Source organism: Astatotilapia calliptera, chromosome 23, assembly GCF_900246225.1.
Source record: "Astatotilapia calliptera chromosome 23, fAstCal1.2, whole genome shotgun sequence".
Classification (NCBI taxonomy): Eukaryota; Metazoa; Chordata; class Actinopteri; order Cichliformes; family Cichlidae; genus Astatotilapia; species Astatotilapia calliptera.
In genome coordinates this window covers 17,447,909-17,461,383 of record NC_039323.1, presented here as the reverse complement: position 1 = coordinate 17,461,383, position 13,475 = coordinate 17,447,909, and the positions used below count along the sequence as shown (strand labels likewise).

The 13,475-nt window shown below is 42.0% G+C and overlaps 1 protein-coding gene across 1 annotated transcript; it reads right to left on the bottom strand.

The window, feature by feature from the left end:
- Positions 1-2,249: 2,249 nt before the first annotated feature.
- Positions 2,250-9,054, bottom strand: LOC113015861 (paraneoplastic antigen Ma2-like). The gene is made up of 3 exons (XM_026158215.1): positions 8,997-9,054; positions 2,389-3,899; positions 2,250-2,270 (listed from the first exon to the last, which is right to left on the bottom strand). Exons 1-3 carry the CDS (start codon positions 9,052-9,054, stop codon positions 2,250-2,252), a joined length of 1,590 nt encoding a protein of 529 aa, XP_026014000.1.
- Between the last annotated feature and the right edge of the window lie 4,421 nt (positions 9,055-13,475).

Sequence of the window (13,475 nt, the reverse complement as noted above, 5' to 3'; positions counted from 1 at the left end):
GCATATAAAGCTGGAATGGCGTCTGGCGAAACACCCAGCTGGTCAACAAATCTGGTGGTGTGTTCTTGAAAACCATCTGTAGTGATCCGACGACACAAAGCTTTTACCCCAGAAGGTGGGATATCCACCCATCCATCTGTTGTGTCTTGCGGACTCCTGGACAGTGAGTCGGCATCCACATTTTCACGACCGGGCTTATATTGAATGCTAAAATCATAGGTGGAGAGTGCTGCTAGCCACCGATGACCTGTCGCGTTCAACCTGGCAGTGGTCAGGACGTAGGTGAGTGGGTTATTATCAGTTCTCACCGTGAACTTAGCCCCATAAAGGTAGTCATGGAACTTTTCCACTACTGCCCATTTCAGAGCCAAAAACTCCAGTTGGTGAACTGGGTAGTTCCGTTCTGCATGACTCAACTTGCGGCTGGCAAACGCTACCGGGCGGAGTCCTTCTGGGCACTCTTGGTTCAGGACTGCTCCTAGCCCATCCAAACTTGCATCAACATGTAGGATGTATGGTTTGGCTGGATCAGCAAATGCCAAGACTGGAGCATGTGTGAGCTTGTAAACAATGCTCTGAAAGGCGTCATCACAAGCTGGGGTCCACCGATCACCAAAAGGCTCGGCAACTCGAAAGTAGCTATTTTGCTTTCCTTTAGTGACACCCTTTTTGCTACCCTGTGCAGGAGGATATCCCTTGGTCAGTTCTGTCAAAGGGCGGACTATGGCGGAGTAGTTCTTGATGAACCGCCGGTAGTATCCACAAAATCCGAGAAAAGATCTTAGGGATTTCAGATCAGTGGGTTTCTTCCAGTGAGTCACCGCACTCACTTTCTCAGGATCAGTGGCAACTCCAGAGACAGAGACAATGTGTCCCAAGAACTTCACCTGGGGTTGGCAAAATTGGCATTTGTCAATGGAGACTTTGAGACCACATTCCTCCAGCCGGTCCAGGACTTTAAGTAACCGTTCCTCGTGCTCCTCCAGTGTCCTGCCAAACACAATAAGGTCATCCAGATACACAAGGACTTGAATCAGGTTCATGTCTCCAACAGCTCTCTCCATTAACCTTTGAAAGGTTGCGGGTGCGCCAGTGATGCCTTGAGGCATCCTCTCAAACTGGAAAAACCCAAGAGGACAGATAAAAGCTGTTTTCTCTTTATCAGCCTCAGACATCTCCACTTGGTAATATCCACTTCTCAGGTCCAGTACAGAAAACCACTTGCTTCCTGTCAGACAATCCAGTGCATCATCTATGCGTGGCATAGTGTACTGGTCTGGGATGGTTCTGGAGTTCAGTAGACGGTAATCAATACACATCCGCACCTTGCCATTCTTCTTCCTGACTATGACAATCGGGGAAGCATACGGACTGCGTGACTCTTTGATTATGCCGGCTGCCAGCAGTTCTTGTAGATGGCGTCGGACATCTTCAATGTCAGCAGGTGCGATTCTGCGAGATCTCTCCCTGAATGGTCGAGGGTCTCTCAGCCTTATGTGGTGAGTGACACCTTTGGCTAAGCCGACGTCCCACTCCTCCAGGGAAAAAACATCCGCTCTTTTTGATAACTTTGCTGCTAACCTGGCTTTCCACTCTTCAGGAATAGGAGAATCTCCAAAGTCAAACAGTTCAGGGTTAATAGACCTTTCTTGGGCGGAGGTCTTTGTTAACTCAGTGACAGTGTCCACCAAGTACACCTGAGCTAGCACTGTACCAGTGGGGACAATAGTCTCTCTTTGGGACTCGTTTCTTAGCAGAAGTGTGAAACTGTTAGTGTCCATCTCAGAAGATGGTAGTACTACAGGTGGAACCAACACTCCAGCTGGGAGGTTTGTAGATTCGCCCACCTCCACCATTAGAATACTTTTGTCTAATGGCTGCTGTTGTTCCACCTTGCAAACTGCATACTGTACTGCACAGGGAGGGATAGTGATTGGCCCGGGGCCTTGCCACTTCACATGACCCACCACGCCTGTTTGTTGGCTAATGAGTGATGAGGGCAGTTCTGAGGAGAGACTATTTATCCTCAGTGAGTGAATCTCATCTTTCCCTCCTACCTCTTCACAATCTCTCAGCAGAGAATGCAGTTTCTGGGAGTTAGTGCCAATGATGACAGGAACCGGGTCTGGGCTCTTTGGATCTGGACACACCAAGGCCAAGACAGTGACTGTCTCTACAGCTTCCTTTGAGTTGGGGGGGAAAACCCACCTCAACTGCCACATACCCCTTGTATGGGTAGTTGGAATCACTCAGTCCCCATATGGCGAGATCTTTTAAAGGAAGAATGGGCACATTGGGGATGAAACGGGAATACCAGCTCTCAAATATAATGGTGACTCGAGAGCCGCTGTCAAGGAGAGCTTTACATGGTTGTCCTTCTATGGTCACATCGGTCATCATGGACGGGCCGACCAATCCTTCTGGGAGTCCACCCTGTGAGGATGTGTGCACGGAACTTTTCCGGATGGAACCGACCTGTGTGGGCTCAGAAGCGCCACCTGTAGCTCCTTTTCCCTCTTTGCTCCTACGAAGGGCTCCGAGTAGCCTCTGAATTACTTTGGCAGTGTTTTCAGGAGCCATGCAGTGGGTGGCAATATGGCCATTCTCCCCACACCGGTAACAGAAGTAACTTTCTGAATCTTTTGCAGCATATGGTCTGTTTACCTTGCTTCGTCTGGCTCTCCCATCTCTCTTTGTTGAGTCAGTTTGGGTTGAACCCTGTGACACTGCCATAACGGTCAGCTGGTGTTGTAACTGTTGAACTTGCTGCTTTAACTGTTGGACTTCATTCTCCGCGCCAGTCTCAGCAACTTTCTTGGTTTGTTTCAACATTAGCTCGGCATCTGAGCGCTTGCTTGTTAACTCTTTAAGCTCAGAGCGTAACTCTTTGATCTCGGCTTTGAGCTCTTGAACCTCTGTCGATTTGGCTTTTGTCTCTTCGCCAACTTTCACTTGTCTAACTGTGGTGTTTGACTCATGCCTCACTCTTGCATGGTCTTCTTCTTCTCGAATCTCACTGAGCAGCTTCAGGAAAGCGGGTGGCTCTTCCTTTCTTTCTCTGAGTCTTAGCTGCAGTAACATTATCTCTGACTCAGTTGCACCCCGTATAAGCTGGTCAATACGTGCACGGTCGACTCGATGGCTAGGGAGACCCCCTCTCTGCACTACCTTGGTCAGAGAGCGTTCCAATCTTCTCAGGAAGTCTGACAGCTTTTCTCCTCGCTGTTGACCCAGGCTCCTGAAGGCGAGGTACAAGTCTTCACCTGACTCCAGGGATCCAAATGCACTTTCTAGAGACTCTACATAGCTCTCCGGGCTAGCATCAGGGTTATCTCGTCGTACAGCTTGGATGATCTCCAACGCCGGTCCCTTTAGGCTCTCAACTACTCTCCTTCGCTTCTCTCTCTCAGAGCAGTCACACTCTTCAATCATCAGGCGAGCCTGCTCAACCCAGCTATCCAGGCTCTCTTCACCTGCTGGAGTGGGAGAGTGGCCAGAGAATATCCGCAGACGTCGAGATGCAGTATTCTCACCGGTAGGTCGCATAGTTTTCGCTAACAGGTCTCCGACTGCCCGAATGATGGATTCAGGGGAGTTTTCCTGTGGGGTTTCAGTAGACAGCAAGGCACTAACATCATCAATTGTTTTGCCTTCTTCTACCATTAGTTTCTTAAGCTTGGCTGAGAAGTCATCAACTGACCTCACAGATTCAGTGAGGAGGGAAATCTTCCAGACAGGACCTCCATTCAATGGCTGTACATGTGGTGGTATGCGGTCTGGCTGAGTAGCTTGACGGCATTCACACAGCACAAGGTTATTGCCTGTCTGGGTGTCTCTTAGTCTATCTCTCACTTTTACTCTTCCAAAAGCTTTCACTGACTGAGCTGTCTCTTCAATGTCTGATAAGTCAAAATCAGAAGGAACATCATGCAGTACAAAAGCCCGGTTTGGGTCTATACCTGCTTTACTGCACCAGCTACTAAGCTCAGGTGCAATTTGAGACTCTTTTCGAGTAGTCATCATATAAACCCTAATGCTGGTGTGCTAGGCTGTGAAAATCTGTAAACAAAATACTCCTTTAAAGAACAAACTAGAAAAGTTAAGCACGGGAGTATCCCAGCAGTGCCTCCATAATTGTGTAACACCCGTCCCACGTTCTATTGAGAGGGGCCCTGGGTTCCTGTTGTTACTTTCCTATTGATACTCCCTTTTTAATGCTTATGGTATTAAATATGTAATAAAACTACACTACATGGAAATAAATCACACACAAGCAGGTCAATTATAAAGTTAACTCCACTTTAGTGAATGCTGAATTAACAACACAAAGAAAATAAGTAAAATCAATAAAGTTTGTTAAACAATGATAAGGTATCTACCTCAACAGAAACAAAATAATCAAATAATATTGTGGGCCCACACGCACTCTCACCAAACACACACACACACCTCAAGTGCTACAGTCTTTCTGCTACCAAACCCCTCGTTGCAGGCCTGAGTCGTGGCTAGGGTGCGTTGGGACCTAAAACAATATGGTCGCTTCACTTGTTGCCAAGCAGTACAAATAAAAAGCACGTGCAAACAACAGTACTCACACCTCCAGGCAGTTCAAGGGGATAGCGGGGAAACTGGGTCACGGCTACCAGCAGGCAGCGGCAGCAGCACTCACAGTCGTCCTTTCCACGTGCTCCCACGTGAACACATAACTTCAGCACACCAGCAGAAGGGACCTCTCTGACACACCAGCAAGACGTCCGTCTCCTCCTACTGAATCACACAACTCCACTAAATGCCAGTTCACATGTGATAACATTCAATCTTAGCATTAGCTTAATAAATAAAAACAGAGCAGAACAAGAGCTTAGCGAATATGCTAGGCTATGCTAGCAGCTATGTTAGCAGTTGTGCTAGCGGCTGTGTTAGCGCTAATCCGTTTTACACAATAACATTGGGTACAAGTGTCAGACAAAATCCACATTTACCTCACAGAAGGGTACAACAGTTCTCGACTCCAGTTAACTATCCGTCAACCCGAAAATGCGTCTGTCGCCCTTCTAAGAACTCTGCGTTCACTCGACACTGTTCAGCTCTCGTCTCTCTCGCTTCCTGCAGAGTGCACACGGCTCCCCACTTACTCCCACCCCTCTACCTGAGACTACTTCAGGGTTCACTGGAGCTGTAGTACATATCAATACCATATCAAAAATAATGACATAAACCTCAAAATACAAATAAAAAGGTTGTGCATTTAACTGACACACATCACATACTTTGCAGGTATACATTCTTGAACACATTAAACATTTGCAATTAACTATCAATATTAATGAACAAATTGAAATAATGAGCTACTTATATAGCCAGGGCTACATAGGGATACTTAAGCTGTATATCCATGACACAGTACAGAGAGGAGATGCTAACAGCAAGATAATTGTTGCAAATTGATATCAATCTTACCTCTTTGGAAGCACTGTAGGAAGCTAACATTAAGCTCTAAATATATTTGGAATGAACAATGTCGTACTCTAGTTTAGCCATCTGTTAGCAAACGCCTTCTCTGGGGCGCATTAAAGCCTAAAAAGTCAGGCCGTCAGGCCCGTTGATCCCGGTTTTCCCTGGTGTAAATCCTACATGTTCAGTTTCCAAAAGCAGCCATGAACCTCCTAAAAAGATTTATGGCGCACGCTTGAAGACTGGAACTGAACGGTTAGCAATTTTACAAACAATAAATCAAGAATATTGTCTGGAGACTTTTAAATAAAAGAGCACTAATGAGCCCCTAGTTATTATTAAACTCCTTACTGGACTGGTGACCTGTGTTCCTCCAAAAGCTTGATAGGCTAGACTCCATTGCAGATAAAAGCAGGTTAATGAGATGCAGAACAAGAACAAAGGGTGCTAAATGTGCTGTTTGACAGTAAACAACATGTTCTCATATAAAATTGAAGAGCATCGTTTGTCATGCTGGATTTACATCCCAGTTTGTCTCAGACGTCTCTGAGCTTTAACAGAGCCACACATTAGTGGAAACTTGAGTAAAACCACCAGACAGATGAGAAGATCTGTTTCTGAGCTAAGATCTGAATGTTCAGTGTGTGTGTGTGTGTGTGTGTGTGTGTGTGTGTGGTTAAATTCTGCTTCGTCAAAATGGCCTCAGTACTCAATGTGATCCGACTCCACACACAAACAAGTTCACGTCCAGCACTGGAGGAAAACCCCGCGAACAGGGCTCATGAAGTCACCCAACCGCACATCTGCTTCCAGTCAGAGGAGGTCTGATCTGATCCCCCAGACTGTTTCTATGGAGGAGGTTTTAATCTGCTCCAGATTGCCCGAGCCGCCCTGCCTGCTCACCCCCACAAAAGGAAACAAACCACCCTGCAACAAAGGGGTCACATCAGGATGGATTATGAAGCAGAGATGTCACAGATCTGCAAAGGTGTGCTGGTGTGAATCTACAGGTACACGACGTAAAGAAGGGGATTTTAGGGATGAAATTTGGGACTAAATGTTCCCTTTTGTTTGTTGTTTACATTCAACATCAGCTCTGCTGATTTTATTGGACCATTTGGAGCTTCATATGGCTCGTATAAAGAGCAATGACGCACTTTACAGATCCGATGAAGTTACATAACCACCATAAAGACCTGTTGTATTTTCCTTTGTAATGTACACTCTGTGCACTCTCAGTCTGTGGGGCTCAGTGTTATAGGTCAGAAACATAACCAGAATTTCTTTCTTTTCACGTACATGAGGTTGTATGTGTTGATTTGAACTAAACTGAATATAAAGAGGACAACTTTTTGTCACTGTTCTGGGTCATTTTGACCCAGCATTTTCTGTTTCTTATATTTTGGTGTTTTTCTAGATTATGATTTAGGTTCTGATTCTTGAGATGTGCTGTTTTGCTTATTTTTATTCTAGGTTTCAGTTTGGTTCTGGTCATGAGTTTAGTTTGATGTTAATTCTTCTTTAAGTCTCTGTCATCTCTGGGTTCCATGTGTTATATTCTTTCAGTCTGCCTCTCAGTGTCAAGTCTGCGTCTTTGTGATTTGTTCCGTATTCCTGTTTTATTTTGATAGTCCCAGTCTGATGTCAGAGTGTGCAGTTTTACTTCTCGCCTGTCTCGTTAGTCTATTTCTCCCAGCTGTGTCTCCCTCCTGTTTCCCATTCCCTGATTACTCCCCAGTATATATAAGCCCTGTGTTTTCTTTTGCTTTCTGTTGTGTTGTTAATGTCTGCTCATCTTCAATTTGTGCCTGTGTGTTTTGGTTCTTAGTATTCATTGTTCATGTTTTGTTTTCTACCAGCAATAAAGTTGAGGTTTTTTAAGTTGCATTTAGTCTCCGTGTCCTGCATTTGGATCCTCATCTCCGCCTGCCCGCACACAGAGCCCTGGCACTGTTAGTCAAATTTTAGTCAAATTTAGCAAATAACACTTTATTTTTTAGTGAATAGACCATCTTTTGATTTCTGTTAAAGGAAACACAAAACATCAAGCTGGATGATTTTGATGTTTGGCGCCTTGCTTATCTGTAGTTGGTCCCTTTTTGCCTTTTTGTGTTTGTACTGTGATTCTGGTGTGTCTGCAGTTATTTTGTGCACCTTCTTTGTGGTAGCTTCATGCCTCTTTGTGGTCAGGTCATGCCTACTTGAGGTCTTCCGGTACCTCTTTAATTGCATCATGTTCCTTTGTGATTGCCTGGTGACTTTCTGTGGTTTTTGCATGCCTCTTCTTTTAAGTTGCAGTTACTTTGTATCTCTGCGCTTTTTTTCTGAGTTCTCTCAGGTCCCAGTGTCCTTACTAAGGATTGCCATTCCGACCTATTTGTAAGGAAACAGCAGATATGACCTTCAAGCATCTAATAAGGCAGATTGAAATTTCCAACCCATATTCTTTTCATTTTGAGCTGTTTATAAGTATTAGAGTTCATTCCAGGTAGATGCTTCTCAGCTTCCCTTTGACATTTGATGCTTTTAAATAGTTTTGAGCTACTCAACAGATGTTGATGGACCTCTATAATGCTTAAAGACTAGCAGATGATTGGAGGAGAAATTAAATTCTTTGTATCTGTTTTTCACTGAATAATAAGAAATAAAAACATCATTTTTGAGTACTTTAGACATCTCAAGATTGAAGCTGCTGATGACAAAACCAAACTCAGATGAAATGTGCTCTAAACCTAGAAATACTTTGGGGTGAAATCGTCCACAGATTTGTCTTTTGGCTGATGAGCCCGCAGTGAGAAATGTCGGCTTGGGCTGCTGTGAAATTTCAGCCTCAGACCTCCTTCAGCTTTCACAGTTTGGTGGTAAAAATGTCGGCACGTGGCCTCTGTGTGCAGTCACGTGGGGAAGTGGGTTGGAGGCATGTGTGGTGAGAAAACAAAATAACTTCAAACATTTCTCACCTCGAAGGAGACATCTGTGTAATGTCAGAGCTGCTGCTGCCTTCACGGAACACGGCAAACTCTGGAGAAATCAGTTACCAAGAGATTCAAACAGGAAGCAAAAAGCTTTTTAAATCATCTGTTTCTCCTCGTTACTATAAATATCTAACACTAATTTCATAATATTCACATATTTCTGTATTTTAAAAATGTTTTAGTGTTAACCAGACAGCTACCTCACCATTATCCCAATGCTAAATTCAACCCAAATCAGACATAGGCAGAAGGTAAAGGCGATCCACACTGAAGAGGCAAATGAAATGTGTGTCATAAAATACTCGGCAGCTGCTTAAGGTATTTTCATTTCATGCCAAGATTTATTCATTACAAAACATATAAACTGCTCGTATAATGTAATGCCTTATTATAAATTAACATCAGCAGTGAATATGCGTGGAGCAAAACACTCTTTGGCCGCTAATATAAAGGCAAAGATATATTTCCTCAACCTGATTTAATCTACTAGAGGGCAGATTATTAGGGTTGCATCATTTCTGAAAAGAGAAAATTTTAATTTTTTGGACAACATAAACAGAAACTCACCTGTGTCTTCATGGGTTTTCTTCAGGTACTCTGGCTTCCTCCTACAGTCCAAAGGCATGCGGTTAATTTGTGGTTCTAAATTTTCCATAGATGTGAATGTGAGTTTGAATGGTTATTTGTATTTCTGTGTTGTAAGCCACTTCTTTACAGCGACTTTGCTGACTACACAGAAGAGAAAATGAAAGCAGACTAATTGTGGACCATTTCTCAGTTGGCTGAATCTTCTTCCATTGTTGTACTGATTCAAACTATTGCTGCCTGTCACTCTGCAGCGGTTGAACTGTATCTCTCAGACCAGTACCATTCAATTCTGCAGAACATGAAAGACAGCTCATAAAAATTAGCTGCTAATATGGAAAGTATGTATCTATAATGGTGATCGCATAATAAATTAAAAGAAATAACAGGTAAACATACCTGCACTGTGTCTTGGCATTATGTTAGCTTGGTAAGAAATGATCTTGTTATATAATTTGATTTTGATGAGGCCCTGTCAAAGAGAAACTCTCGATATTTCATAAAGCGCCTTTGAATTTTCCTCCAGAGCACGAGTGTTAGTCAGAATTCTACATGGATTATTTATTCACAGCACCATTCATACAAACTGTCCTGTCATAAGAAACATAAGAAATTGGGTTTCTTATGTATTTTGATGGTGGATTGGCTGCAGCTGGTTTGGTGTTTCCAACTCTGAGGATCCACAACAAACAGAAAGTGAGAGCCAAACAGTGAGTCAGTGGGAACCCCTCTGAGTCTTGAGACTTTCCCACACCAATGAGTCATGATAGGACTCAGCTGGTCCAGAACTAGGGAATCTCCTTCACCAAACATCGCCAAAGGACCAGCACACAAGACACACCCAAATGTGTTTCCAGCTTATTTGTCTTTGTCATCAGCTGTCGATGGATGCTGCCAGGCTGTTTCCATGGTCATCCTGTTGGATGACGCATGTGGGTGAATCTTACTTGGGTTGCAACATAGGAGTTTTACCTAATCAGAGATGAATAACAGCTTAAGTAATGAAACTTTTTAGTCAGATGACACCACTGGGACCAATGATCATTTATCTGATTCAGATCCATTTGTTTAAGTTTTATTCTTTTCAAAGTTGGGCAAAGAGAATGAGGTAAAGAGGTCTTGTTGTTTCTCTTAACTTGTTGGACAGCTTTTGGTGCACAACCCTTCAGAGACCTGAGGATGACTCAGATTCTACAATAAGGGAGAAAGGATGATAAAACACTATTGTTTCTGCGGTCCTGGTTAAACAGGAAACATTTGTACTCATGTGGTTCCAAATGGAACATTAGTCCATCTTTTTTACATCACATTGTGATGAATATCCACTCAATAGAAAAGTGATGTCCTTCAAAGACCCTTCATTGTCACTTGTGTATGGTGTAATGCTGACTGACTTGCAGCAGCATGTTAGGGTTCTTGTTGTTCTCTCAAGCCTGTTTGGATACTGCAGCTCAGCACTGATTAAGAAATGCAAACAGAAGTCATTATAAAGCAGGTAAATAGAAGGAAATACATACGGTCATTAAACCAAAAGCTAGAACAGCATGTCCTCTGTAAAAAGCCACCTTTATATGACTCTGTAGGCTGTTTTGTTATGGTCAGAAATTCATTAACCAATCACGTTCATCCAGGATTGTGGGACCAAAAAAATTATGCGGAGACGAAAAACAGCAACATGTTTGCTAGATTTTGGCAACATTAAAAGAGACAAATAATAACCAGTAACTTTAATAAGACATTTTGATTTAGATATTGGCTCCCAAAAACTTTGTTATTGCTGGTTAGGTCACCAGATTGATGGGTTTCTATATTTCTACCTATCTACCTAACAGGCAGTAGGTCATTCTGTCCAACTCATTGAGATCTGGGCTACATTCTTGTTTTTGTGGTATCAAGCAGGATTATATTAGTAGCAAATGCTGCTTTTAATGCAGCATATCCACAGCCTAACATGTTCTCTTTTTTTTCTGGACATATGCATGACAAAAATCACCATGGTCAAAGCAACCACACTGCAAACAACCAGTTACCCATCAACAATGAGAATGACCAGCCAGATACTTGACATATGATTCTTCTAAAACTGACTAACACTCCCTTCTTGTTGTAGCCCTGCTCTTCAACAATGCCCTCTCTAAAAAAAACAAAAACAAACAAAGATAAACAAGTGTTTTGCATAATCTTGCAATCTATAGTCACATTTTGAGTGTCACCCCTAGTGGTTGTCTGAGAAATTGTGTGGTGAATGGACTTGTTTTTCTATATTGTTTTCTGCTTGAGCACTCAGTGCTTGGGATTGTATATGCTGTGCTTTATGGAACATGCTACATTCATTCATTGATACAAGAACCTTTACCTATTCTTTTTCTACTTAGTGCTTTCTATCTAATATTCACACTCCAGTGGATGCATCAGAGAGCAACTTGCCTACAATTAGTAGATAATTAGTAGATAAGCTACTTTGGTTGCCTGGAGCTCAGGAGGTAATGTAAAATGTACCCTTTTGTCATGACCTCTGTGATGCATAACTCTGATAACTGTAAAGCTTTCGCTACTCGTTTAGCTTTTCTTAACCGAGTCATTTCTACCTTATTTCAGCCCTTCTTCAAGAACAAAATGAGAAGTTGGTGAGGGTGATCTTTGCTTATGCAGCTTGCTAGGGCTACCCTTGGAAAAGCCCAGAACCAATTGTAATGGTAATCAAACAAAATCTTTACTGATATATACTGAGGAGTCATTAAGGGGAGGTCATCAAATTTCATTTTTGTACAGCAAAGAGTTAAAAACTGAGCTGTCTGAGATATTTAATCTTGTGAAGAGGCCAGTTTTTTAAATGGGTGAAGATATTTTCCTTAACTCAACCAAAACAGTGAATGAAATTAAAATTAAAATGCTCCAGATTACAACTGGACTTGTAGACTCATGAGTCTTTTCACATGGTAAGAAAGAAATTATGATTGTTTAGTTGGAAAACTTTGTTTCGGTTCTTCAGATGGTACTAATTCTTTTATCAAATGTCTGTTGACAACTTTGCAAAGACACCTTTCTTATTTTGTTAAATCTCTTTGGCTTGTTTTAAGTTTCCTCTACTTCTTCATGAATCTGGGAACTGTTAAGTGGTTTTTAATGCGTTTTGTGGAAAGCTAAGGAAATGTGAATTTTGCAGAAGTTGAATTATGAGGAATCAATTGGTGACTTTTCAAGAAGAAATAATAGGAACCCTTACTCTTTTTGCCTTCATTATGTCACCACAGAGCCTTTTTAATTTAATTTGAAGGACTCTTTAATTCCTCCCAAAATGATTTATCAGAGGTGACTCTGGATCAGCTGCAGCCACTCTGATGGATGAACAGCTGCTGCTTCTTCCTGGAAACCTGTTGTTTCCCCACATGTTGGATGTTTTATAATCTTCAGCCCTGGAAACAGTTTTCATAACTGCATCTGAATTTATGGAGTATTATTCATCTACTATTCACAGTACTATTCCACCATTTTTGTGCTCATCTCCACACATTTCTTCAATCGTTGTAAATATTAAAGCTGTATCTTAACATAAGGTTTGCATCAGGATTCAGCCTCCTGAACTTTCAGCACTGAGTTGCAGCTTTCCTCAGACTGAGGGTCCACACTGTAAGTTTAGGCAGGAGAACACTAATGACTGATAATAAAACATGGACATGTGGTTGTTAAAGCCATTAAAGACCCTCATCAGCCTTTTCAAACAGAAAGGCTCTTGTTTCAGAAACACAGATTGGACATGGACTTTGCATATGTTTTAGTTCTTAATCTTCCATTTTTATTTAGCTGAATAGAAATGTTGGAATTGCTGATGCTGATTTAGACATAAAACTTCACACAAATTAAAATAATGCAGAACACACTGAAACAAACAGTAAGAGATGACGCAACCAAAGCAAAGATCAAGCATATACAAAAAAAATGGGGGAAATTAACAGTAATAAGGAATGTGAAATGGTTCCCTACTGCTGTCTGTTTGAGAGCAAACTGTGTGGAAGTTGGGTGCCCTCTAGTGGATCAGTGACGGCAGACACATACACAGGTTTAAATATCCAATGAATGTGTTACAGTATCAGCTACTGATAGCAAACATCAAGCTGTTAAACTGATGCAGATGTACACAGATGAACAATCTTTAAAAATAAAGCAAAAATAATGATTCAATTGCATTTTCTGCGTTAAGCTTTGAACACTGAAAAATTAGGTTAGTGGTTTCACTTTGTTTCCACAAGTGAAAGTAAAAGTCAGTAAAAGTAATTTAATTTAATTGTTTTTGTTTTAAAAGACGAAAGATTATGGGAATCTTCCACGTCACTTTATAAATCATGAAATCATAAAACATTGATAATTGCAATAAAAAAACAAAATTAAATCACTATTTTTTAGTAACAACTGTCTATCCTTCACATCACCTTTGAGGAATTTTGGCCGACTGGACTTTGA

Coding starts and splice junctions, on each gene's coding strand:
- LOC113015861 (XM_026158215.1), bottom strand. CDS start 9,054: ATGCCTTTGGACTGTAGGAGGAAGCCAGAGTACCTGAAGAAAACCCAT. Junction 3,900..8,996: donor GAAAACCCATGAAGACACAG/GTGAGTTTCTGT, acceptor TTGACTTATCAG/ACATTGAAGAGACAGCTCAG. Junction 2,271..2,388: donor GCCCGTCCATGATGACCGAT/GTGACCATAGAA, acceptor TTCCTTTAAAAG/ATCTCGCCATATGGGGACTG.